Source organism: Neofelis nebulosa, chromosome 2 (genome assembly GCF_028018385.1).
Source record: "Neofelis nebulosa isolate mNeoNeb1 chromosome 2, mNeoNeb1.pri, whole genome shotgun sequence".
Lineage (NCBI taxonomy): Eukaryota > Metazoa > Chordata > Mammalia > Carnivora > Felidae > Neofelis > Neofelis nebulosa.
The window spans coordinates 93,760,363-93,787,538 of record NC_080783.1 but is presented as its reverse complement, the minus strand read 5'-3'; the positions used below and the strand labels follow the sequence as shown (position 1 = coordinate 93,787,538).

At 37.3% G+C, this 27,176-nt stretch overlaps 1 protein-coding gene across 2 annotated transcripts in view; it reads left to right on the top strand.

Annotated features, from left to right (window-relative positions):
• The window catches only part of THSD7B (thrombospondin type 1 domain containing 7B), a 1,116,594-nt gene that overhangs the window by 342,626 nt on the left and 746,792 nt on the right, over nt 1–27,176 (top strand). For both annotated transcript variants that reach the window (XM_058715426.1, XM_058715425.1), the window contains one exon: nt 6,712–6,884. In XM_058715426.1, the coding sequence (XP_058571409.1) occupies nt 6,746–6,884 (139 nt within the window). In that variant the 5' untranslated portion in view covers nt 6,712–6,745. The remainder of the gene's footprint in view (nt 1–6,711; nt 6,885–27,176) is intronic.

Here is a 27,176-nt window from a genome sequence, read left to right as displayed (position 1 = left end):
AAGGAGATGGGAGCTTGCCTGATACTGGACAGACTGTGGAGGTGTTGCCAGCTAGGTTTGCTGATGGATTGGTTTTCATATGTGAGAAAAAGAAAGGATTTCAGGGTGACTCCTGGGCTTCTTGCCTGGTGAAGTGTGATTGCCATTTTGGAGATGACACTGGGGGAGGAGAAGTGGGCTGCAGCCTACATAAGGGAATCACAAGCTTTGCTATGTGTGCTGCATGTCAGTCGCCTATCAGACACCCTGTGGAGATGTTCAGCAGTAATTTGGATGCATGAGTTCAGGGAACAAATCAGGACTGGAGATATGGGGATGGATATGGGGAAATGGGAACTTGAAGCATGGTATTTCATGCTGGGAGACTAAGATGACTTGGGAAGTGAGGAAAGAAAAGGCTCTGAGAACAGAGTGAGAGATATGTCAATTTAGAGGTCAAATGGGAGAATATGATAGAAAAGGAGGTTGAGAAGTGGCCAGTGAGAAATGAAAAAAGTTTGGTATCCCTGACCAAAGTGAAAAAGTGATTAAGAGGAAGTGGAAGATTTGCACAATAACCAGAAACACTAGGAGTAACGAGGATGTGATTCCATGAGGTAATGGCTTTCCATGAGGTGATGACAAGGTAGTTCTCCAATGATAAAATCTGTCCATAATGCCTTCAGAATTAGGGAGGGGCTTGGCAACAGCATGGGGGAATAATTGCATAAATATGTTCTTAAATTAGACTGTGTATGAGTGGATTTGTTCTCACTGGGGAGCCTCAGGCAGCTTACCAGAGTAATCACTACCCTTCTTTTTTATTTATAGTTTATCACCCATGAAGCCCCCTTTCTTCACTTTGATAACTCTTATGCAAAATAACAACAGATGCAGTGGCTTTTCTTTGAATAGTGTGTCTATTACCTGAAGTAATCAGTATGGGAAATAAACCAACCTGCCCTGTTTAGAAATAGGGGCATCCACGATCAGGTTTACAGAGAATTTCAATGTGTTGCTTGAATCATGCAAGATACTGTGTTTCAATCTGGAGAAGTCAGAGAGAGAGGCACACGCATACAAATAGGTATATCTATTAACAGACCCAGTGCGTGTAGGGACATGATACCGTTAGGAGTTAGAGTTGCTTTCAGCTCATGTAACAGAAAACACAGAAAAAAGGGGATTAAAACAAGCGGATTTATTTCCCTCACAAGGTGGAAAGTCCAGAGGGTGACAATTTAGGACAGTTGCTGAGGCTCCACTATGGCCTCTGAGTCTCAGGATCCTTCTGCATCCCCTCTCCATCATTCATAGTAGTGGGCAGTGTTCATTGTCATGGGCTTAAGACGGCTCTGGTACTTCCAGACATTATATGTACGTTCCAGGCAGGGGTAATGGCAAAGAACCACACTTTTACGTTTTGTCCTTTGGGATTTTATATTTCTTTTGGGGAATAAAAATATATTTGACACTCAATCCATTGCTTAGAACTGTTATGTGGTCACTCTAACTGAAAGAAAATCCGGCAATGTGAAATATAGATATAGATATATAGAATAGATATATAGATGTAGATATAGGTAGATATAGATGATATGGACAGAGATAGAGACAGAGATAGAGATAGAGATAGTAAGTTGTGTCTGCTGCAGCTACCAAGATGTAGCTTTGAAGGTTGTGACAAATCTGTTTCAAGCCCTCTTTCTATTGTTCCTGTGGCAAAAGTTTGTCCAGATATGTAAAATACTTGTGTGGACTTTGTGCAGAATTCTCTGTGGCCTTATTACATGATGCAAACCTATTGAAATTATTACTATGGAAAACCAGAGTCCACGTAATTGTATATTATTCGGTATGCTTGCAGCTGCCTCATATGTTGATGTAATTGGCTTCTGCAGAGTGAGGTACGTGGAGGAAGAGGCTGGCAGTTACAAAGCTTGAGGAAGTTACTAAATATCATGTCATTATGAGGCCAGAGGTTACTTTCTCATAAAATAGAGATGATAATCCCTGTTTTCTCCTTCACAGGGTCAGTGTGAATCTTTAATGGGGCTCTTGGTACAGACTGCTTTTAGCTCTTCAGAAAAATGGTATGCACAAAGTCACAAGATTGGGTGGTTAGAAAAAAATCATCTCTCATTCCTTTGCTGCAGGGCAGGATTGCATTCGCACTGTTATTTAAATTTGCTAGAGTAAGTTTTTTGAATTTTGAGAGAGTAATAACAATATTAGCAATGGTGGCCCTTTATTTAGCAAACGCTCGTTCTCTGGCTGGCCCCCATCTAAGTAGTTTCCATCCATTATTTTATCCCATCCTAGAGGTTATGAGATGACTGTCCTCCTCATTTTGTAGATGAGGACCCTGAGGCTCCAAGGCCAGGTGACCTGCCAGGGTCACTGCATGTGATGCCATAAACAGATCGGGGCTATGGTGTCAGGCCTGTTATGTAATCCAGCTTTGACATTTTCTGGCTGAGGTAACCTTGGAATAATTATTTAACATCCTTAATGATCAGTCTCTTTTATATCTGAAAAATAGGAATAATTGCTCATAATATTATGTGAGGATTGAGTGAAATGATATGTAAATTGCCATGTATAAGCTGCTGAGAGACCCTACATAGGGCTATAAAGGATCTCCATTTTCAGGGTTATAAAAAATTGCTTGCGTTGATACAGGGTTACAATGTTACTCCCTCTTGTTTCAGAGGAAGGCCACTGAGATCACTTGCAAATGACTTACCACCTCTGTGACCTTGGGCTTGTCACTTAACTCTCCATGCCTCGTCTCTGAAGTGAGAGAAAATAGGAATAACTACATAGCAGGGCTTTGGTGAGAGTTAGAGTATTTAGGTCAATATTCTATATACAACAGATTATGAAAGATGAAATGGAATTCACAATATTGCAATCAGAAATCAGGCAGATAGCTGAGAAAAAGCAAATGCTCCTGTGGTCTCTTCAGTGGTATTTAGTTAACAATCACTTGTAATAGGCATCTATCTGGAGTGGCCATCAGCTGAATCAGCTGTGCCAGTCAGTTGGGTGGGTCTCAACTTGGGTGTCCTCTCCTCCAGCCCCTGTTACTCAGCCATCTTTATCGAGCCATCTTGTCCACAAATTGCCATGAGATGGCACTATGGGGATATGCGTGCTCAAGTTTGCTTCCCTCCCTTTCACTGCTGTTCCTGCAGGTTGAAAGCAAATTGGAACAGCTTTTATTTTATTTTATTTTATTTTATTTTATTTTATTTTATTTTATTTTATTAAGTTTTGTGCCTTTTAAATATTCAAGGACTTCAATGATAAGAATACATTTAAAGGGAAATGAAATGCGTGTAAAACGTAAGACGCATTTTTCATAGTTCGAATTGCCTTCAAATGGTTAGAAAACAGAGGCAAAAAGGATAAAGTGTTTTTTTAGTCTCTTAGTATTCATCAATTTAAAGCTAACCTTACAAATATATTTTGGATGCTAAGATATATAGCAAATAAGTTGATTTGGAAACTGAACGATGGTTGTGATGTAAATTATTTATGCCATCGTGGGTAGCACATGCTTCCTGCATAATATATATTTTTATTGTAGTTACAGCATTTGTACAACACCTATTTATGTTGTACAAATAGAGGAGTGGAATCTCTAATTGTTTCTTGTTTCCCCTCTTTTTTTATTGTGAATACTTGTGTGGCTTTTCATGTAATGAATACAAGAATGACTCCCAGTGTCTTTGAAGGAATAATTGAGTAAACTTTCAGACATTTGGAGGAAAGAGAGGAAACACAGTTTAGTGGAGTAAGACAAACCTGGGGTCACATTCCATCCTGTGCTGTCCATCAACCCAGCAGAGATTCTCATTTTACTTATACATCTAAAGCATGGAGCGTGGCAAGTGGTGGAAGCTTCACCAAACCTAGTTTCCCACCATTTCTCCCTCAGCTTCTTGGGGAAAGGGAGGTAATGACGCATAGGATCATAGATAATACTGATACTAAAATGTGTAGGTATTCCCAGGAGTAAGATTGCTGTGGTATCCCAGATTGAAATGCTTTTGTTCATTCTCTAAGATCTGTATTTCAGATTTTGTTTTTTTGTTTTTTTGTTTGTTTGTTTGGTCAAGATCAGCCTAAGGTTTCTACTGGCACTCTTCCTGTTAGTGACAGCCAGAAGATGTGGTGACTGTACATACATGAGTGGCTATGAGGTTCCCAAGCCACTCTGCTCAGGGATCTGCCACTGGCTTAGATGAACACAAAAGGAAGCTTCAAGACATTGGGTCCCTTTGCAGAGTCAGCACAGGGTTCTAGAATGATAAGAAAGCCTAAAATGAGATCAGGGCTCATAGCGGCCTCTACTCAGGGAATTGTGGTGATTTTGTTATTGTTTTATTTTGAATTAAATACAAAGATTGATACAAATTCAAGATGTTTAAATATTAATTTTTGACTAATCATTCCAGATCACTGGAACTCTTAACTCTTTTAAGTCTTTTGTGGCTTTCCACCTACAGCCATTTGGAGTATAGCAAATATGGTTTGGGTCTTCCTTCTCTTTAGTTTACATATTAATGATTTGAATATATTTTTAGATATGCTGGATATGTGTCTCTTAATGATGAGGATGAACAAAGTCCTCTCCTTTACCCTGGTGATTTCCTGCATAAAAGAAGTTATCTTTGTAGAGAGCTGGTCCTGATGGCAAATTACTTTAATAGTATAATAATAGCTTAGGATTAACTACACAGATCATTTTCATTACAAGTTTTATCCTTGGAATAAGCTAAAATTAATATCCATGCTGCCCAGCCTATAGCAAAAGCATAGTTGTAGCAAATCATACTCTTGGATGTTTGCTACAAAGAAGTATGACCAGTTCAGTTCTCTGGGCTTGAGGTGTTTGAATCATGTCCAGCAATGCCACAAAAGTTCCATGAGATAGTTTACCAGGCCAGTCTTGGGGGCAGTGAAGCAAGAGAGCTCTGTTTTATTTCATCCAGATGACTCCACTTTGATGAGTCTCAATATTGGCATGTGATACAGAAATTTGAAGAAAAGGTTTTGGTTGCTTATCCATCCATGTACTCTCTTCATCCCTGGATCTAGGCCAGCCGTCAGAGAGCTGTGTACTTGAACTTCATTGCTTGATCCTTTGTAGAATCTTTTTTACTGATTTTGTACTTTTCCATTGTACTCTTGGAATGTGCCTGGAGTGCCACGAAACATGGTTTGCCATGTTTCTTATATTTGATGAAGTGTTGTGTTCAGCACATTGCTCAGCACAGCGTCTGTATTTATGAGGACTCCTAGGGTAAATTCCATGAGTGCCTGAAAGTAGACTAGTGGCTTCTCCTGAAACAATAATAAAAAAGAAGATATAATTTTCTCCTACATACATGAGGGCATTAATAGCTACTTCCTTTCTTTGGTCACTGGGAAGCTCATAGTCAGATTTGTTCCTCACTCTTAGCCACTATGTGGGTAAATGTGTAGGGACAATACTTCTACCTTGATATCCTTTTACTGTTCAATCTTTTTATTCTCCCCCTCCACCCATGTTTCTTAATACATTTTCCTATTACATGAACTGTGGCCCATGATCTCTAATCTCCTTACCTCCAGGTAGACTTATTATCCTTTGGGAAGCTACCTGGATATCCTGTAGGCACATCAGACTTAATATCGCTGGGAGGAAACTCTTCTTATCTTCCTTTTCAAACATGCCCCTCTTTACCATTCCTCCTTTGGTAAAGAGGTCCCATCTGTTTGATCATGTAAGTTGGCAGTCTTGCTGTCTTTTTTATTTTTTCTCTCTCATATTCCATCCATTTGGTAACTGAATCTGGCCTCTGTACTGCATTTGACATTTACCTGGATCCTTTCATTTGTCAGTTCTTGCCTGGACTATTTGCTAGTTTCCTAACTGGCCTCATCCACCATGAATGTGTTGTGCACACTGGTGTCAATTGTTTAAAAGTCATTCCCTTGCCTATAATTCTTATTGTTATTATTTATAGAATGAGTCCCAAATCACTCACATGACATCCAAGGCTCTTCATAATTTGCTCCCCAACCTGTGTTCTAAATCTCCTCTCTGTCCATTCCTCCCTCCCCTTTTCATCCTTCACAGCAGCCACCGGCCCACTCACCATCCCCTAAACACAAAATGCATGTCAGCACCTAGTTCTCACAGCCAGAAATGCACCCCCTGGCTCCCTCAAGCCCTTTTTTTCCTAAGGCTCCTCTCAGACATTACCTTGTATGAGACTTTCCTCTTTTTTTCTCAGCACAGATGATCTAATTGCCTCCCCCCCAATTTCTCCATTTCACTTTCTTAATACTACTGTTAGAGTATTCTTTGCCCTATTTTGGACTTTGATGTGTGTGCATGTTTCTTCCCAAATTGTGAGCTCCTCAAGGAGTTTGGCTAAGTTGAAGGAGAGAGTAGACCAGGTATCTGCCAACCCTCCTCTCACAAAAGTCGACTGATAAGGGGACCATGGAGTCGCTAGAATTGATAGTCTCTTCAATGGGTAAGGATTGAAAGCATGGCTAATTAACCTTTGATCTTAAAATGTTGATATTATATGCACTCTCTTTATGGTAATGGGGAATTTGTAGTATCATCATGATAAAGGTTCTAGCAGTCAATGTGAGTCTTTATAATTTCTGTAAAGAAGAAACTTATCTGGTTTTCTTTCTTTTTTTTCCTTTAAAAAATTTTGTTTTTAGGAATAGGAAAGTCAAGAGGCTGAAAATCTGAAGAATGTTTTCAAAGGGTAATCTGGCTGTCACTTGCTGGTTATGGAGGAGCATGAGGAAGCTGTTTCTATTACTTTCTCTCTTGCTGTCCCATGCAGCTCATTTGGAAGGCAAAAAGGATAATCAGTTCATCTGGAAACCAGGTAGGAATGTTCTGGCTGTTCCTTTGTCCCATTTTCATTAATGAGAAGACTATTCTTCCATTCTTGTTCTTATTTGTGGAGTAGTAGAGAATATTCAGAGAGGAAAAAAAGACTCTTCTTTTTTACAATAAAGCTTACATTTAATTTTTATTTCTGCATAATTGTCACCTCTACCCATGACCCTTGTTATCCTTCTGAATTTTCATGTTGTTGTCAATTAAAGTTATGATTTCCATAGTTACATCTGCTTCTCCTTTGTCACATATATCACTGTGCTGCACATGTGTAGCAAAATTGACTACTGAATTTAGTTGATAGCCTTAGCTACAAATGCTTTGGACCAGTTCTGTATGTTTCTTCCTTTTAGCTAACAGACTAGTTAGCTATTTATTATTAAATGTTTTGTAGCATAGATCCTGTATATCTAAATTTGGGAGCATGAAGAATTGTCCTAACAACTTTGCTCATTAGCTGTGACTCCAAAGTCTCCTTAATGTATTTTGAGATCCCCAGATACCTTGTACACAAGTATATGAATAAGTTGAATTGAGATTTGGAGGCTTGTGTATAAGTCATGTTCTTTTCTAATAATTTCTTTAATTTGAGTGTAGAAAAGATCTGTTAAATTTAATTTTAAATGCTTATGTTTTATTATCTTAAATGATGAACCCTAAACGTCTTGGCTCTTTGTATCACTGATGTGTCTCTTTGCTCTAGATTTTAATTTTCTTGAAGTTTCAAAATCAGATCATTTAAAATATTTATTACTGTTTCCAGAGTCCATTCTTGCAAATACAGATAACTTTTATGCTTAATATCTTGGAATAGGAAAATGTGATGTTATAGAAGATGTATGGCCCTTGAAGAATTTTCATTTTAGTCTCATCAGTCGTAAATTAAATAGACTGCAAATGTATTGTGTCACCATGGAAATATGTACAAAAGTGATATTTGTAGTATTTAAATGATTTTGCAAAAATTAAGGTAAATTATGCTTTAAAGTATATTAAGTAAAAAAACCTAGTTCCACTAGAGATAGTCTGGAGGAAATTTAATTGCACTAAAGCCCCTATAAATTAATTTAATTGTGGGCTCTAGTACCACATTAGTGATTTGTATTTTTTATCTCAGAGTGGTTTTAGTAAGCTTTGGAACTAGGTCTAAAAGTCAGTCTTGCAATTCTGTGAAAGGGGCTATTTTGTTCTAATCACAAAACGCTAAACATATTTATCAAATCTAAATGAGCACACTCATGTGACTCTACTCTGTCTGAAGTTCTCAAAAAAGTGCAATTAAGATAGAAAGTAGCAAATCTGAACCACAAATGAGATGTGTGAAGAAAAGGGGCTTATTTGGAAACAAATTTTAAAAATAAGACTGCTTTTCTAAAAGCAGGTCATTGGAATAAGGTGGTACAGACCCTCGCTGCAGTGGATGAATTCTTTGATAACTGTCAAACTTCAGTTTCAGAGTTAGAATCCTTCCACTAAGATACATTGCACTGTTCAAATGAACATCTCTGTCATCAGTCTCATTTTCCCTGGTATTAATTACTTCTTTCCCTCCTTAATGTGCCATCAAAGAGGTAATAAATATATACTTCCCATTTGGATTTGCTTAGAAATTACAAATTTATTACTTGTATATGACTGGATATTTTATTTTATTTATTTATTTATTTTTTTAAATTTTTTTAAATTTTTTTTTTTAACGTTTATTTATTTTTGAGATAGAGAGAGACAGAGCATGAATGGGGGAGGGTCACAGAGAGAGGGAGACACAGAATCTGAAACAGGCTCCAGGCTCTGAGCTGTCAGCACAGAGCCCGACGCGGGGCTTGAACCCACAGACCGTGAGATCATGACCTGAGCCGAAGTCGGACACTCAACCGACCAGCCACCCAGGCGCCCCATGACTGGATATTTTAAAAGTGGAAAAAAATTACAAGCTACAAAATGAAAAGCAAAAGTCCAGACCGTGTATCCCATTCTCCAATCTCTTATGTATCCTTCGAAGATTTTCTTTGTGCATGTAGGTACCTCTCCATGCATATTTGTGTATATAAACCACATAAGATACACACATATACACATAAAGTATCACTAATATTATTTATTAGGGTTCTGCCAAAAAAGGAAAAGTACATGCACAGAAGGTCATTGGGAGGAGTTTAATAAAAGGACTGTTTGCAAAAGTGGGAAAGTGTGAACACTGTTTAAGAACAGCGACAAGGAATTGTGGAGTGCCTGTGAGCTAGTGTCAGTCTTTATGACTTCTAGATCTGCAGAGGCAAAGAAAGGAAGTGGTTTCTGGAATCTGGAGAGAAAACTTCATGGAGAGGATATCCGAAAGATGCTGTGACCTTCAGAGGGATATAACCAGCCTGCAGAGAGGAGTAGGAAAGGGGCCAGGGGAATGAAGGGCCCTTGCCCTCACATCTCCTGCCAGGGCTCTCATTGCCTGAATCCAACCAGAAGTCATGAGGCAAGGGACTCCACTGATTTATCATACAGACCGGCCTCCTTGGCAGGGAGCAGAGTAGAGAAAGGTGGACAATATGGTTCTGAAAATATTTAACTCATACATACATATATGTACATACGCACACACATTTTGCTTCCTACAATCAGAATCATACCATGTGGGGCGCCTGGGTGGCGCAGTCGGTTAAGCGTCCGACTTCAGCCAGGTCACGATCTCGCGGTCCGTGAGTTCGAGCCCCGCGTCAGGCTCTGGGCTGATGGCTCGGAGCCTGGAGCCTGTTTCCGATTCTGTGTCTCCCTCTCTCTCTGCCCCTCCCCCGTTCATGCTCTGTCCCAAAAATAAAAAATAAAAAACGTTGAAAAAAAATTAAAAAAAAAAAAGAATCATACCATGTACCCTTTTTTTGCAGCTTGATTTTATCACATGATGTCTTGATGAACATTACATAATAGTGCACATGGGTCAGTTTCATCTTTTAATGGTTACATAGTATTCTTTTGTGTTTTTATTTAATAGTATGTTTATTAATGCTTGCCTGGCATTTCAGCAATTTTTAGTGTTTTGCTACTATAAATTATAGTTATACGAATGCAACATTATTTTAAAGGTAAACAATACATCATCTTGAGGAGTCATTGTACACTAGAGCAATTCTGGGTCATTACCTTCAAAGGCAACTTCAACATCTTAGAATCTGTTAATCTACTTATATGTGAGTGTATTATATTTCAATTTGGTTTTAAAAGACATGTATTGCAGGTGACATCAGTTGTGTTTTGGGAGTATGTTATCAAATCTGACAACCAGGTCCAGTGTATTCTGAAATTTGAACAGCTTTCCCCAGGAGACCCAGACAAATATACTTAGAAACCTAGAAACTGTTCTCTGGGTTTTGATTGTAGGATCCACAATTTAAGATTTTTGTTGGTGTCTGTTGTTTTCCCTTGAGTCCATGAATTAGCTGATAGTCAACCTTATCCGAATTGGAGGCATTTCTAAGTGATTCCTGGCTTTGGATAAACAATGGATTGATGAATAATGAGTGGTATGTTATGTTGCTAAGGATTTCTGTACTGAGAAAGTCTGGTGAGCTGTAGGCTGTGGGGGTCATTGATCTGGCAGGGCTGTTGAATGTCTGTCATCACTGTGATGAGATCCTCTGATCTATATTTAGTGTCAAGCAATCTGCCATTCATGCCAAGGAAGGATTGTGTCTGCGAGAGTACCAGATAGGGAGTGATGTTACTTGTTGTTTTAAGTAAATATATAACTATTCATGTCTGCATGGTTTGTAAGGATGGACAGATCATGGTTTCTGAAGCCATAATAGTGAGTGGTTTCAAAGAATTTCTCAGTATTGGTTCTAAGAGGTTCATTGATTCCACTAACACTTGTCAAGTCCTTATTGTGTGACAGGTACTGTTACAAGCACATGAGATAAATTGAGAATAAAACAGGCAAAGAAATGGGGTAATGAACATGATCAAGAAGTTAAATAAAAAGTACATTAGATGGTGGTAAGTGTTTAGAAGGAAAGAGAAGGCAAGGAAGAGAGATATACAATGATAGGTGAGAGGCAGATATTGTTAACATGTAGGCTGTGGGATGCCTCACCAAGGAGGCGAATTTTTTTTAAAAAAGTTTAACATTTATTTATTATTGAGAGACAGAAAGAGGCATAGCATGAGCAGGGGAGGGTCAGAGAGAGAGAGAGGGAGAAACAGAATCTGGAGCACGCTCCAGGCCCTGAGCTGTCAGCACAGAGCCTAACGTGGGGCTCGAACTTGTGAACCACGAGATTATGACCTGAGTCAACGTCGGACACTTAACCAAGTGAGCCATCCAGGTGCCTCAGGAGGCAAATTTGAATAAAGACCTAAAGGAAGAAGGCAGTTAGCCATGGGGATATTGGGTGAAGAATTTTCCAGATGAAGGAAACAGCAAAGGCAAAAGGCCCTGAGGCAGGACCATATGTGGCATGTTTGGAGACCTGAAAAGAGGCCAACATGCTGGAACAGAGCGAGCATGGGGTTAGAGATAGAACGGGACCCAAATAAGGTGTGTCCTCATAGTCATATACAATTTGTTTTACTATGGGTGAGAAAGAAAGACACTGGGGAGTTTTGAGAGAGTGGTGACATGATCTGACTTCATTTTAATAAGATTTTAATATGTCATTATGAGTGGTCAGTTGAGAATGGTGGAAGCAGGGAGGTCAGTTAGGAGGCTTCTTCAAAAGTAGTGAAGAATAATGCTACTAGCTTGATCTAGAGTCATGGCAGTGAAGGTGGTAAGAAGAGATTGAATTTTGGTTATATTTAAGGCCATTCTTTTCAACTGAGGTGATTTTGCCCAGCAGGGTTTTCTTCTGTTTGTCACAACTGGGGTGAGCTACTGATATCTGTGGGTAGAAGACACAGGATGGCCCCTACCACAATTACCAGGCCCCCAAGAGTCAATAGTGCCCAGGTTGAGAAACATTGATTTAAGGTAAAGCATCATGACTTACTTATGTGAGGGGGCAGGGAAGGAAGAGATTCAATGGTGGCACGGAGACTTTGCCCTTAACAGCTAGACGAGACAGGCTGGCATGGAGGGACCATTAGCAACTTGGCATTGGGCATGTTACATTTTTTTAACCTGTTAGAAATTCATGGAAGATGCTGACCAGGAAGTGGGATGTATGGGTCTGAATTCAGGAGAAAGGTCTGTGCCAAAGACATAAATTTGGAAGTCACTAGCAAAGAGGTAGAATTTAAATGTATAGCCTTAGAAATGAAGAGGTGGCTTTGAAATTTGTGATCCCATTTATGTGGAGGATACACCTGTGCTTCCTTTGGACCAAATCACATTAAAAATTGTAGTGGTAACATACACATAATATGAACTTTTACCGTTGTAACCATTTTTAAGTTTACGATTCAATGGCATTTAGTATATTCACAGTTGGTGAAGATATCACCACAATCTAGTTCCAGATCGCTCCAAATGATGTTTTACAAGTGAGTTTATAAAAAGACTGGAAAAACAAGTTTTGCTATGAATCATAATGCATGAAAGGAGAAAAAAAAAAGCCACCTTTGTCTCTTTGTGAGAAGCTCTTTTACTAGCCTTAAGTCATCCTAAGAGATCTTTTGAGTCTAGTAGAAAGAGCTAGAGCTTTAGACACAGGCAGACCCACATTCAAATCCTAAGTATATAAAGAGGAGAAAGTTCTTTAACTTCTCTCACCTCTACTTATCCATCCAAAAATGAGGATAATAAAATACTTCATGGGGCTATTCTGAACATTAGGTAAAACTATATATTGAAATACCTGTGTATCATGTACCTACTCAATAAATGTTAGCTCTTATTTTTATCATTATTATATAATCATTTAATGTTTACAGTATCCAACTTTTGCATACTTTTGTTCCTTAAATACACACAAAAGGGGAAGTTGGTTTGACAGCTAAATATATTTTAGTGATAAATCGTCAAAAGTAGTTTTACTAACTTTTTAGGTCTAAAACTTTCTATACGACAGACCCTTAGTTTTAATTTTAGTAGCTCCTTCCCAGTAAACGAAAAGGGTGAGGATAATGGATCACATTCTAAGAACTAAGTAGATAAATTGGAATTAGTCTTTCTGGGAAAACAAAAAAGGACTATGAAAATGATATTCTATAAGGAGAAAAGATCTTACACAGGGTAATATATAATTATACCTTAAGACATAATGTTTTCAGTGTTGAAAGCATTTTAAGAAAAAAGTTACATATGTATGTTTTTTTAAAGTTTAGGAATCCTAGGGAAAATAAAATGTTCTTAGGAGAAAGCTAATTTTTTGACTATGTCCATGAAATATTTCTTTTGGGAGTTTGATTAAATTGAAATCGTTTTAATTACTTCTATGGATATCAATTTGTCTTACAGATATGTGCATAATATACTCTCAGTGGTGTGATTTCTGTGCTATCAAAAGGCATAGACATATATGGAATGGGACTCACTGCTAAAAATTCTAATTACTTTTCTTTGGAGACCACAGGTACTAATTTTGCAATGTTTCCAGTGAGTCAGAAAAAGTCTCTGTTATTTAAATAATATAAAATAAATTATTCTGCTTTTTCCCCCCTAAATAACACTATGATGTATGCTCCCTGAGGACAGGGAATTTGCCAATTTTATTCATGGATATATTCCAGGTACCTAGAACATAAATAACTGTTGCATGAAATATTCCCAGCACATTAAGTACTTGCAGAATGAGTGGAACTGTCTTTGGGGTTTGTGTGTGCTATATGTGTATTTGAGAAGGTTGAAAAGTGATGAGGCTGTTATTATCAAACTTGAAATAAATATTGAGGAGAGAATGTAAAACTAATAAAAACCAGAGTCAAACTTATGAATCAGTTAACTATGAAAATAAATGATCTGTATTTCCTTGTTGCCTGGCTCCAGGACCCTTTCTGATCATCTCTGGTAAAGATTTTGAAGATATTTTTTTATCAAAGGGTGCAGGTGTATAGTTAGAAATTTAACTGTTGCTCTAATTCTTATGATGATGTATTACAGTTGCATGCCACCTCCCAATTCATTTTCACTGAGGTAGCCACTTACAACTCTTTTTTCTGTTTACTCTGATGTTCATCTCCATATTTCTAAGTAATATGCTTATTATTGACAATTCTTGGTTTATACATACTAGGTATTTCCTACTGACTTTCTGTTATGTTAGTTGAGGATGTTATCTGTCATCTAATTACCACTTTCCTTCCTTATGACCCCACTCCAAAATGGGGAGATCAAAATATTTAAATCCGTGAACATATTTTTTCTTTGGGGTATTTTCCCACATCTTTCCACAGTTGTTTTCTTTGGAATGTTCCTTCATTTTCTCATCTGGAACCCCGTGGTCCCTGTTGTGTTTCTCTTCTTTGCCTTTACTGCTTTATTTTCTAGAACTGCCAAACTTACCTTGTAAAACTCCTGAAATAGTGTACATCTGAAGTAACTTTTTATGTCTGAAAGGGCTTCTGTAGTTGGCATGTACGTGGCTGATAACTTGGGTGTGGAGTTCAAGGTTAAAAAGCACTTTTCCTTCAGAAGGCTTTGCCTCACTGTATTCTGGCTTCCAGTGTTGTTACTAAGAAGTTTGATGTCATTCTGTTCTCATCTCTTTGTACATTACCTGTTTGTTTTCCTCTTTCTGGAATCTTCTTTTTATGCAGGAAGTTCTGAAATTTCATGGATCTTGTGCTTTTGGGTATTTTCTTCTTATTGTGCTGAATATTAGGAAGATATTCTAATTAACATGCTCATGTTTATTTTGTATGTGTTTTCCTCCCCCCTAAACTCCTTAGATATTTCAGCTCTCTAGCTGATCTTCAATATTCAGATATTTCCCCCACTTTTTCTTTTGCTTTCTTTTTGTTTGTATTTTTATTTTAATTTCTTTTCTTTTCTTTTTGAATTGGTGTATTTGTTTCCTTTGGGTAAATACTCAGTAGTGGAATTACTGGGTCATATTATAATTCTATTTTTAATTTTTATTTATTTTCTTTTTTTAATATAGTTTATTGTCAAATTGATTTTGATACAACACCCAGTGCTCATCCCAACAAGTGCCCTCCTCAATATCCATCACTTGAAATATTTATTCTACTTAATCTTTCAGCCTTTCCTTTGAATACTTTTTTATTTCAGTATCACATTTAAAAAATTTTAATACCTCTTCTCTGATTATATTTCTAGCGCATCTTGTTTCATAAACATAGTGTCTTTTAATTTAGAAGATGTTAATAATAATTTAATTTTTTCCCTTTCATTTTCTGTTCTATTTAGGCTTCCTCTAAGTTTCTCTTTTATGCATGTGTTTGTTTGATCATGGCCTCTGATGTGGGGAGCTGTCTTTTAATGTCTATTGATTATTGTCTATCTCCTTAGTGTTTCCCAAGAGTAAAGCACTAAAAACTGATGGGGCATTCTGTGTACTTGATTCAGCTTGGGCTTCCTTGTCAGGCTTTTGTGAGTGATGAGTTGACTTTTTTATTGAAGAATGGGTTCCTCAGAAGGCTATATCCCTCAATCCTAAAGGGTTTTACTCTGGGACTTAATATGGGTATTATTTAAGAAGAAGGCTAAACTGCCATAACAAAGATACTCCCAGATACAGTGAGTTAAGAATGACAGAACTTCCTATGTCTGTTACACGAAGGTCTCATAAAGTTAGTGGTCCAGATTGATCTGCAACATATGGTCCTTCAGCCATGTGGGTTTTTTTTTTCAGTCTTGTGGAAGGATATTATCCCTTTCTGCCCATCCAGGACAGATCACAGGCATTTCTATGTTCTAGTTGATCAAAAGGGCACAAAGCTTAAGTCTCAAACAAGGGATTTCAACAAGTGGCATAGAAGTCCCATATGTGTTTCATTTCTTTTGTTCTATGCAGCAGCCTACTCCAACATTTCATTTAAATTCCTCTCTTTTGAATCGAAAATAGTGGTTTCAAACATTAACAGTCATCAAGTCGGCTCCCGGCGCTGATGGTCCAGCAAGGTGTTCTCACTTGTGGTCTCTTATGCTATTGCAGTCAGATGGTGGTAGGGGCTGAGTCATGTGGAAGGCCTTCTCACTCACATAGCTGACACCCAGGCTGGGAAGTCTCAAACAGCTGGGGTTGTTACAGCTGGGCCTGTAAGTATTTCTTTCTCTTTCTCTATGTGGTCTGGGTGCTTGGTCTCTCCATACTGAGGCTTCTGAGTAGCCAGACTTCTTACATGAAGCTAAGGACCCCTAGAGCAAACTTCGAAAGAGAAATAGGAGTTGTGTAGCTTTTTCTAAGCTAGCCCAGGAGTCATGCAGTCACTTCTGCTGTACTCTGTTGGTTGCAAGAGAGTCTCTAAGGAGGGAGCTTAGGTTCCATCTTTTGATGAGAAGATTGTCCAATCATTTGCAGATATGTTTTAAATTTGCCAAGATACATCACCACCTCTGTTCATATTCTCTTGGTGAGAATGTAGTTTCATGGTCATGTGTAGCCACAAGGGAAGATGGAAAATGTAGCCTGTGGTTTGGCAGCGATGTAAGCAGAGAAAATAGATTTTGTCAAGATTAGCAGTCTTCATCACAGGGACTATTTAATGGATTATTAAACCCTGGATTATTCAGGGTTCTCCAGAGAAACAGAGAGAGAGAGAGAGAGAGAGAGAGAGAGAGAGAGTGTGTGTATATATATATATATATATATATATATATATATATATATATGGTGTGTGTGTGCATTTGCGTGCATGAAGAGAGAGAGAAGAGAGAGAGAGAGGAAGAGAGATTGTGTATTATCTGTCTGTCTCTCTGTTACAAGGAATTGGCTCAGGTGATTATGGAGACTAAGAAGTCTCATGACCTGCCACCTGAGTCCCCAGAAAACCAGTGCTATAGTTTCAGTTCAAGCCCAAAGCCTGAGAGCAGGGGGGCAAGTGGTATAAGAACCAGTTCAAAGGCAGGAGAAGAGTAATGTCTCAGCTCAAGATGTCTGGCAGAGTGACTTTTTCCTTCCTCTGTCTTTTTATTCTGTTTAGGCACTCAGTGGATTGGACAGTCCCTGCCAAAATTGGGGAGGAAAGTCTGCTTTACTCAGTTTACTGGTTCAAATGCTAACCTCCTCAGGAAGCACCTACACAGATACACCAGTAAATGGTGTTTAAATATCTGGGCATCCTGTGGTCCAACCAAGTTGACACATAAAAATAACCATCATACCTTCATCTCCTGAACTGAACCCCTTCTGGACTGCCTATACTAGACTACTAAAATTACCAGGGCAGAAGTCTTGGCAGAAGTGGCTCAACACTGAGTCCTCAACATTTTGCTTAAATTCCTCTGTTTTGAGTAGCATACCTCATCATTGTCTTCCATGTTGTATGCCTCTGTTTTCCTGCAGAGATTGAGGAAGGAATAGAGAGAGGCATATGGGGGGAGGCTAATTAATTCTATTTATCAACTTTTAATTATTCCCCATTTCAAGCCACAAGCCTTACTCCTTTCTGGTGCCCCTAGGTCCCAAGTCTTCCCAGTGTTCTGCAAGTATAAATTGGCTTTTTTTGATGTTATGCCCGTAACTCTTATGTAAGCGCCTAATCTTCAGCTTCCATTACATTGTCAAGGTGCCTACTGCTCCTCTATCTGCTCTCCAAGCTCCAAATTTATTGCTAGTTGTTCTCCACCTCTTACTCCATGTTTTTGATCCTTATCGAGTTATACCTTTTAATGCCTTTACTGTCATTTCAGTGGGGTATCAGGAAGAGTGAAAATATATATGTGTGTCATGTTCCCTGGGTTAATGGGAAGTCTTCTCACTTACTTTTCTGCCAATTTTACTATAGGCTAATTATTTCAGAATGGAAAGGATGTTGAAATGTTAATTTTTCTGTGGTGATTGACTCAGTTATTCTCTTTGAGCATGTGTTACCAAATCTGGCTCTTTATAAAGTTAACCGGCCACCCAAACTGTGCCTAGGTTAAATTTTTAAAAAAATTAATTTAAATGTTCATTGGCTTTGTATGATTTGAGTTGGACTGAGCTATTGGACTGGTGATGAATTTGGGCAGAGTTTCTCTCTGGAGGTCAGATTATCAATGGAAAGCTCCTTTATGGCCACCTGGAAATATCTCTCTTCAACTTTTTCTTCCATGGAAGAATTTTGATATTGAACATACATTTGAATTATACTTAGATATGCAAATAAATACAAAAATAAAAATGAAAATAACTGAGGCCTGTCAAAGTGGGATTGAAACATGAGTTAAAGGCTAAAAGACAGTATTGTGAATTCATGAAGCCACTTTAAAAGCTTATTTTCTAAAATATTTTTACTATTTTGAGGGGGGGGAGGGAGGGAGAGCACAAGTTGGGGAGGGGCAGGGAGAGAGGGAGACAAAGAATCTGAAGCAAGCTCCAGGTTCCAAGCTGTCAGCACAGAGCCCAACATGGGATTTGAACTCATGAACCATGGGATCATGACCTGAGCTGAAGTTGCATGCTTAACTGACTGAGCCACCCAGGTGCCCCTAGAAGTTTATTTTATAAAGAGCTTCATGCTTATCTCCTGAGGTACCATAAAGTACAGTAAATCTTTTTTTTTTTTTAATAAAATAATGTTTATTTATTTATTTATTTATTTATTTATTCAATATATGAAGTTTATTGTCAAATTGGTTTCCATACAACACCCAGTGCTCATCCCAAAAGGTGCCCTCCTCAATACCCATCACCCACCCTCCCCTCCTTCCCACCCCCCATCAACCCTCAGTTTGTTCTCAGTTTTTAAGAGTCTCTTATGCTTTGGCTCTCTTCCACTCTAACCTCTTTTTTTTTTTTTCTTCCCCTCCCCCATGGGTTTCTGTTAAGTTTCTCAGGATCCACATAAGAGTGAAACCATATGGTATCTGTCTTTCTCTGTATGGCTTATTTCACTTAGCATCACACTCTCCAGTTCCATCCATGTTGCTACAAAGGGCCATATTTCATTCTTTCTCATTGCCACGTAGTACTCCATTGTGTATATAAACCACAATTTTTTTTTTTATCCATTCTTAAGTTGATGGACATTTAGGCTCTTTCCATAATTTGGCTATTGTTGAGAGAAGCACAGTAAATCTTGATTGGAAATAAATAAGAAAAAAAATGCCTGTCTTTTTGTTAAGTTGATTATAGATTTACTCAACTCATACAAGTATTTGGTATATCAGTGAAGTTCTCTGAACTTTATAGCCACATATGACATCTGTGGTACAGACTCAGAGACCCAGAGAAATAACTCAAAAGGTATACATTTATTTTTATTGCCAAGTAGTATTCCATTCTATATATAGACCACACTTTCTTAATCCATTCATCAGTTGATGGACATCTGGGCTTTTCCCATAATTTGGCTATTGTTGATAGTGCTGCTATAAACATTGGGGTGTATGTACCCCTTCAAATCAGCATTTTTGTATCCTTTGGATAAATTCCTAGTAGTGAAATTACTGGGTCGTGGCAGCTGCACTTGCAATGAGCATAGCATAATGTAGAAACTTGTCAAATCACAATGTTGTTGTATACCTGAAACTAATGTAATATGTATATAAACTACCCTGAAATAAAATTTTTTTAAAAAAGGAATACATTTAACACCATTCATATTCACTACTCTCATTAATGCTATGTACTTTTAAAGCTTATTTTCATAGCAAAAGTATGAATATGAATTAACCATCTCATTCTTTTATTTCTTTTCTTCTTTGGAGTTACTATAGTAACCAAACAGTAGTTCATGTAGGGAGTCTGTGATATTATTATCCCCTTACATTGATCATTTTCTCCCCCAAAGAGGAAAATAATAAGCTAATGTGGAAATAAGTAGTTTTATCACCCAATGGTGGATTTCATTCATGAATACACTTTACTGCAAAAGTAACATAAGAAATGATAAGAATAGCATATGGATATATTTTTGTGTGTGTGTGTGTGTATTTTTCCGCAGGGTTAATAATTTTTTAATTGAATGCAGCTGTTCAAAGATTTTTGTTGCTAAGTATATGCACTGTGTTGAAAAGGAGTGCCTGCATTTTAAATCTTTTTTTATAAAACCATTTTGAAGTTTAATTACTTAGCCATATTTGTAGCAAACCTGTAAACAAGAAAGATGCCCACAGTACATACTAGGCAGTCTGATGGCATGGTCCAGAACATGGACACCATAGTCAGATTGGGTGCTAAGCCAAGCTGTGGGTGACCTCAACTTTATGCCTTTGCTTTCTCACCAGTAAATGGGGAATAAATGAGAAAATATTTGTAGAATATAGTTCATATTCTATAATACATCCTCAGAGTACATTTTCTATACTCAAAGTTGCAAAACCAGAGACCTTAGGACAGCATGTGAACCCGACCAATAAATTACTTGTTGATAAGGTATGGGCTGTTGATAGCAGCCAAAGGGGTCTCTTCAGGGCCAAAGCCCCCAGGATCGGTCCATTCTTCCAAGAAGCAACAGCTCCAGTTGGCCTCATTTGCCTTCTTAACCAGTGTAATCACCACTTATTGTGAAAATTAAGTTCACTTTACAAAAAGTGTTCATTCTTGCCACCTGAATTATAAAATGTCTTAAAAACCAAACTAAATAATAAAAAAGGAATCAATTGAAAAAACAACAACAAAGTAAATATTACATGATCAAAGTCATGTTAAATATTCAATGCTACTCTTCCATTGCTATTAAATGGATGCTACTCTGAGAATTTATGCCCTTTTCCTCTCCTCTTCTGAAATGTAGAACACAATTTAATTTGAACATATAGATATGAAGGTATAATGAATATCACTTCACTCAAGAGGTAATTGGATATTCTTTTTCTCCACTTAAAGTTTATTTTCTAATTGTCATTTTATTGTTTACTTTTAGTGGCATTCGTGCACCTTAGTTGTTTCAAATATTGGACCTCCAATAAATATTGTCCCCTGACATGTCCATTCATAAAACTCTATTTTATTGTTTTCAAAGCAAGAGCTATGGGATGCTATACAAAACAATTACCAGGAAGAATACAGTCTTAAAGCTTTCTTAAGGGCCAAGAATGTATGTATGGCCTGTTTGACCAAAACTGTTATGAATACACTTTACTACAAAAGGTCAAAAGTTTGAACTTACATGGGTTTATCTGATTGACTTCTTCTGTCTTAAGCCTCAAATTGAGACAAAAACAAGAGTGCAAGAACACCTTGATATCTGGCAACAAGGTGACCAAATAATTATACTATAATCCTTCTCTTTTATTCATCTTATACTGTCCTCACAACAACCTGAGATGCAAACGAGATTGAATAGCATAGGTAGTATGGGATTACAACTAGGCCAGTGTTTTTTCATTACTTGAATTTTCATTATGCAGAGGTCTTTGGCTTTCCTCTTTTGAAATTTTTAGAATTGCTGAGATGTTGCCGTTCTCAATAGAAAGGCCCATGAACCCAAGACACAACCACCTTCTCTATTTCCTCAGATTTCATGTTAAATGCTTATCATTTTGGTGGTTGATAACCCAAATAAACATGTTTTATGCCATGTGGAGGCTTTTCTATATAGCATTCTATGCTGTTACCATACTACTATTTATTAGCATGAAAGATTATTTTTTTTTTATTTTTTTTTATTTTTTATTTTTGAGACAGAGAGAGACAGAGCATGAACGGGGGAGGGGCAGAGAGAGAGGGAGACACAGAATCGGAAACAGGCTCCAGGCTCCGAGCCGTCAGCCCAGAGCCCGACGCGGGGCTCGAACTCACGGACCGGACCGCGAGATCGTGACCTGGCTGAAGTCGGACGCTTAACCGACTGCGCCACCCAGGCGCCCCATGAAAGATTATTTTTAAAAGTATAATTTACATACCAAAAAATTAACCATTTAAAATATATATTTCAGTTATTTTTACTACATTTACCAAGTTACACAACTGTCATCACAATCTGATTACCATAAATCTCCATTCACACCCCCAGCCCTAGGCAACTGCTGATCTACTTTTGGTCTCTATATTTGGGTTTTTTTTTGAATATTTCATATAAATGGAATGATACAGAATGTAGTCTTTGGTGGATGACTTCTTCCATGTAGCATAATGTTTTTGAACTTCATTCATATTAAGCATGTATTAATATTTCAGTCTTCTGTTTGCTGAATAGAATAATATTGTATTATATTAATATAACATTTTTTATTTATTCACAAGTTGATGGACATTTAGGGTATTTCTACTTTTTTGCTACTGTGTATAGTACTGCTATGAATGTATGTGTGTAAGTCTTGGTATGGACATATATCTTCATTTTTCTTGGGAGAGGAAGTGTTGAGTTGTATGGCAAATAGATGCTTAACTCTAAGAAATGACACATAATTTTCCAAAGTGGCCATGCCTTTTACATTCCCACCAGCAATATATGAGGGCTCCTCTTTTTCCATATCTGAGCTAACATTTGTTATTGTCTATATTTTTGATTAAATTCATTATTGTGGGTATGAAATAGAACCTCATTATGGTTTTGATTTGAATTTCATTAATGATTAATGGTATTGTCTTTATATATATTTATTAGCCATTTGTATATTTGATTTGGTGAAATGCCTAATCAAATCCTTTTTGCATTTTATAGGGTTTATACCTAATCTATAGTCTTGTTAGTGAGTTTCAAAAGTTCTTTTTACGTTTGGGTACAACTCCTTTATTGGACAGGTGTTTTGAAAATGCTTTCTTTCAGTCATTTTCCAAAGTGGCCATGCCTTTTACAATCCCACCAGCAATATATGAGGGCTCCTCTTTTTCTATATCTGAGCTAACATTTGTTATTGTCTATGTTTTTGATTAAATTCATTATTGTGGGTGTGAAATAGAATCTCATTATAGTTTTGATTTGAATTTCATTAATGATTAATGGTATTGTCTTTATATATATTTATTACCCATTTGTATATTTGATTTGGTGAAATGTCTAATCAAATCCTTTTTGCATTTCAGAATTGGGTTGTAGTCTTGTTAGTTTCAAAAGTTCTTTTTATGTTTTGGTACAACTCCTTTATTGGACAGGTGTTTTGAAATGCTTTCTTTCAGTCTGTAGGTTTGCCCTTTTGGTTTTTAATGGTGTCTTTGAAGTGTAAAAGTTTTGAATTTTGAAGTCCAATTTATTAGTTTTTTTTCATTTATAGATTGCACTTTTGGCCCCATAGCTAAAAACTCTTTGCCTTATTCAGGTTCTCAAAGCTTTTCTCCTAAATTTTCTTCTAAAAATTTTATAATCTTAGCTCTTATATTTATGCCCGTGGTACATTCTAAGTTACTCTTCTGTATGGTGGGTATAAAGATCTAAGTTCATTTTATTGCATGTGGCTGTCCAATTGTATCAGCACCATTTGTTGAAAGGCTATACTTTCCTCACTGAATTGCGTTGGTGTTTTTGTGAACATCAATTGACCATAAATAAAAGGGTTTATTTCTGGACTTTGAGCTCTGTTCCATTAATCCCTATACATCTATCCTTATGCCAGTACACTGTCTTGATAACTGCAGCTTATCTTGATAACTTTATAACAAGTTCAGAAATTGGAAAGTGAAAATCCTCCAAATTTGTTCTTTTAAAAATTGCTTTTGGTATTCTGAGTCTCTTACATTTCTATTTCCAATTTAAGATCAGTTTGTCAACTTCTGCATGAAAGCCTGCTGGAATTTTGATAGGGTTTATACCTAATCTATAGATCCATTTAGAAAGAGTTGCCATTTTAACAATATTGAATTTTCTAATCCATGAACATGGAGTGTTCCTCCATTTGTTTAATTTACCCTAGTAATATTTTTTAATTTTCAGGTTACAAGCTTTTTATTTCCTTTAAATTTATTGATAAGTATTTTATTCATTTTGAATAGAGTTTTCTTAATTTCATTTTAAGATTGTTTATTGGTAGTACAAGGAAGTGCAGTTGATTCTTTATGTACATCTTGTATCTTGCCATGACTGGCTATTGAGCTTGTTATTAAGTTATTAAGGTATTCCCTGATTTAAAATGGATGATACCAGGGGTCTATGTAGAATTTTCTGGACTTTATGGATACTAAATGCAGCAGTAAAGTTTATTTGCAGTACTTCTTGCCTGACAGGAGCCTCTTGCCTAACAAAAGTATTAAAACTCACTTGGAATATAATAGTAGGAAACTGAGCCTTTTAATGATTACTGCTACCTCTCAGGTCCAGAAGGCCACTCCTAGCACTGTATCATGGCAAGAGCTTTTGTTCTGCCAGACACATCAATAAGAGCAAATATCCTTTAAAACACCAATAAACCATATTAAGAAAAAAAAACCCTCAGTTAAATGAGTAGACTATTAAGACATAGCAGAACTTGGGCTAGTGTATTTAGCTTGTGTTGTTGAGAGTTCCTAGTTTGAAAAGGAGAAAGGTATTGTTTTTCCATTTCTTAAAACTGTTTAAAAATCAATACTGCAGTCTATGTCTCGTGCTCTATAATTCTAGCCTCTTGGGAGTTAAATGTCTGACTTTTGTTTTAATGTATTTTTACATCATGTATTATTATATGCTTCAAGTAACTACTATTTATCATATAATTATATGATGCAAAGATGTTTATGAATTCTTAAATGTGATTTTAAAACTGTATTTTGACACTGTAACTCTTCTTTTGGGAACACATTCCAATTTTATAAGGTGAGCCAATTGCACAATCCATTTCAGTTAATGTAAATCAATCTTTTACAAGAACTTGCCTATAGTTTCCAGGGAAGCCCAACTATATTTACTGTTCTGAAAGAGTGGGACATGTTTAAAAGTTTAAAAAGTAACAACCTTGTTAATTGCGTTTAGGTTGAGATTTTTTTTCCCCATGTTTATTTATTTATTTTGAGAGAGAGAGAGAGAGACAGAGAGAGAGACCAACCATGAGTGGGGGGAGGGGCAGCGAGAGTAGGGGAGAGAGAATCCCAAGTAGGCTCCACACTGTCAGCACAGAGCCCAATGCAGGGCTTGAACTCACAAACTGTAAGATCATGATCTGAGTTGAAATCAAGAGTCAGACACTTAACTGACTGAGCCACCCAGGTGCCCAGTATTTCAGTGGGTTTATGTTACAGTTGTAAGTGGGGTTTCTAAAGTTGCTGGTGGAGAGACTTAAGACTTATGAATAACTAGACATTAATGTGTTTGATACTTAGCAACATTTACATTAAGTTCAGACAAGCAGATGGATTCTGATATTCCTACCTTGAATATTACATGTTGAGTATTGTGAGTTCATCATAAGAGTCGATCACTGAATAATTTACAGAAAGCATAAGTTCTGTAGTTGTTAATGTGTTGGTAATATGCTGGTGGATACTTGGCTGACAGCTTTGGTAGTGCAGCCTCCTGGACATGATATGTCTTGTATGGCTCGTCATGAAAAATCACTTTTCAAATTAGAACTTAATAAAAACTTTCCTGGTTTGAACACTAAGCTCTACTCCCTGTGCGATTAGTGGTTTCATTTCTTTCTCAGCAGTTGGGTAATGATTATGGCTCCAGATGCAGTGAGAGTGATAAAGAGATTGATTAATTTCACTTGCAAGGGCATATGTTCAAAGAGAATCCAATCGGAACGCCATGAATGAAGATCTGACATCTTTGCAGCTGAAAGCTGTACCCTTACTTGGTGTCCCACTGATGCTGAGAATAGGACCTTGAAACCCATGTTGGTCTATAAAATGTTAGGTCTTGCTTCTAACCTAGGGCACATGTGTGTGAGTGTGTCTGTTCTTGCTGCCTTTCTCTGTCTTTGTAATGAGCTATTTGTGACAGTTAAAAAGGTTCTTTGGTTCCTTTACCCTAGGGATGCCTTTGAGTCGTATATTGTTATTGATCAGTAGAACTAAGTTTGCCTCTGAACCATGGCTTAATTTAGAACACACCACACACACACACACACACACACACACACACACACACATGCACACAGACACAGCATAGCAAAGCCCTCTGTATTTCAGTGTGGAAAACATTTTCAATAATACAGCAGTGTGACCATAGAGAAAAGCCTTTTATTAAATTTTATTTAAAAAAAAAACCTAAAAACAAAAAAGCATCTGTTTAATGCTTTATCAGCTTACATTTATTTGGTACCTCATATTTTCAAAGAACACTGTTTATTATAAATATATCAATTATATACCGCTGTCTTTAAAAAAATTTTTTTTTACATTTATTTACTTTTGAGAGACAGAGTGAGACAAAGTGAGAGTGGAGGAAGGGCAGAGAGAGAGGGAGACACAGAATTGGATTCAGGCTCCAGGCTCTTAGCTGTCAGCACAGAGCCCGACGTGGGGCTCAAACTCACAGACTGTGAGATCATGACCTGAGCTGAAGTCAGAAGCTCAACCAACTGAGCCACCCAGGCGCCCCTGCTGTCTTTTATTTTCATGCATTTGTAACATTTAAAATAAACATTTTATGACAATTTAAAAGTGATTCAAAACTTACTTTTTTTTTATTTAAAAAAAAATTAACGTTTTTTATTTATTTTTGAGACAGAGAGAGACAGAGCATGAACGGGGGAGGGTCAGAGAGAGGGAGACACAGAATCTGAAACAGGCTCCAGGCTCTGAGCTGTCAGCACAGAGCCCGACGCGGGGCTGGAACTCACGGACCGCGAGATCATGACCTGAGCCGAAGTCGGCCGCCTAACCGACTGAGCCACCCAGGCGCCCCTCAAAACTTACTTTTTAAGAGAAAAATATTAACATCCACGGAAGATGGTGGGCTCAAATTTTGATGAAAAGAAGATAAGGATTCACAGCTGTGATTTCAACATGGAGCTTGAACTTAGTTTTGTTTCTGAGTCTGTGAATGAATGGATGTGTGTTCTGAATAAAGAAAATACATGCCTCTTCTTTTGGAAAGTGTCTCATCTACAAATCTCTGTCGTAAGGGGTGAGAGGAGAGAATAATATAAATTCATGACAATAAATGAGGAAAGTGTTCTCTTTCCTTGGATATTATGATTGTTTTGGTAGAGATGTTTTGATCTGAAAGACGTGGGTTCTTTTTCCTGCTTTTATACTTGAATGTTAAGATTCTATTCAAGCAGCAAATAGTTCTTGGGCTTTCCTCTATGTCAGGTGCTGTGCTGTGAAAAATACAAAGTGAAGCAAGGCACAGTTCCTGTTTCCCAGTAGGGGGGTGTCAGGGTGGTTGCGCTTACTGATCTCAACATGGAGCAAGTAGACCATGGCCCTCAAAGATCCATTCT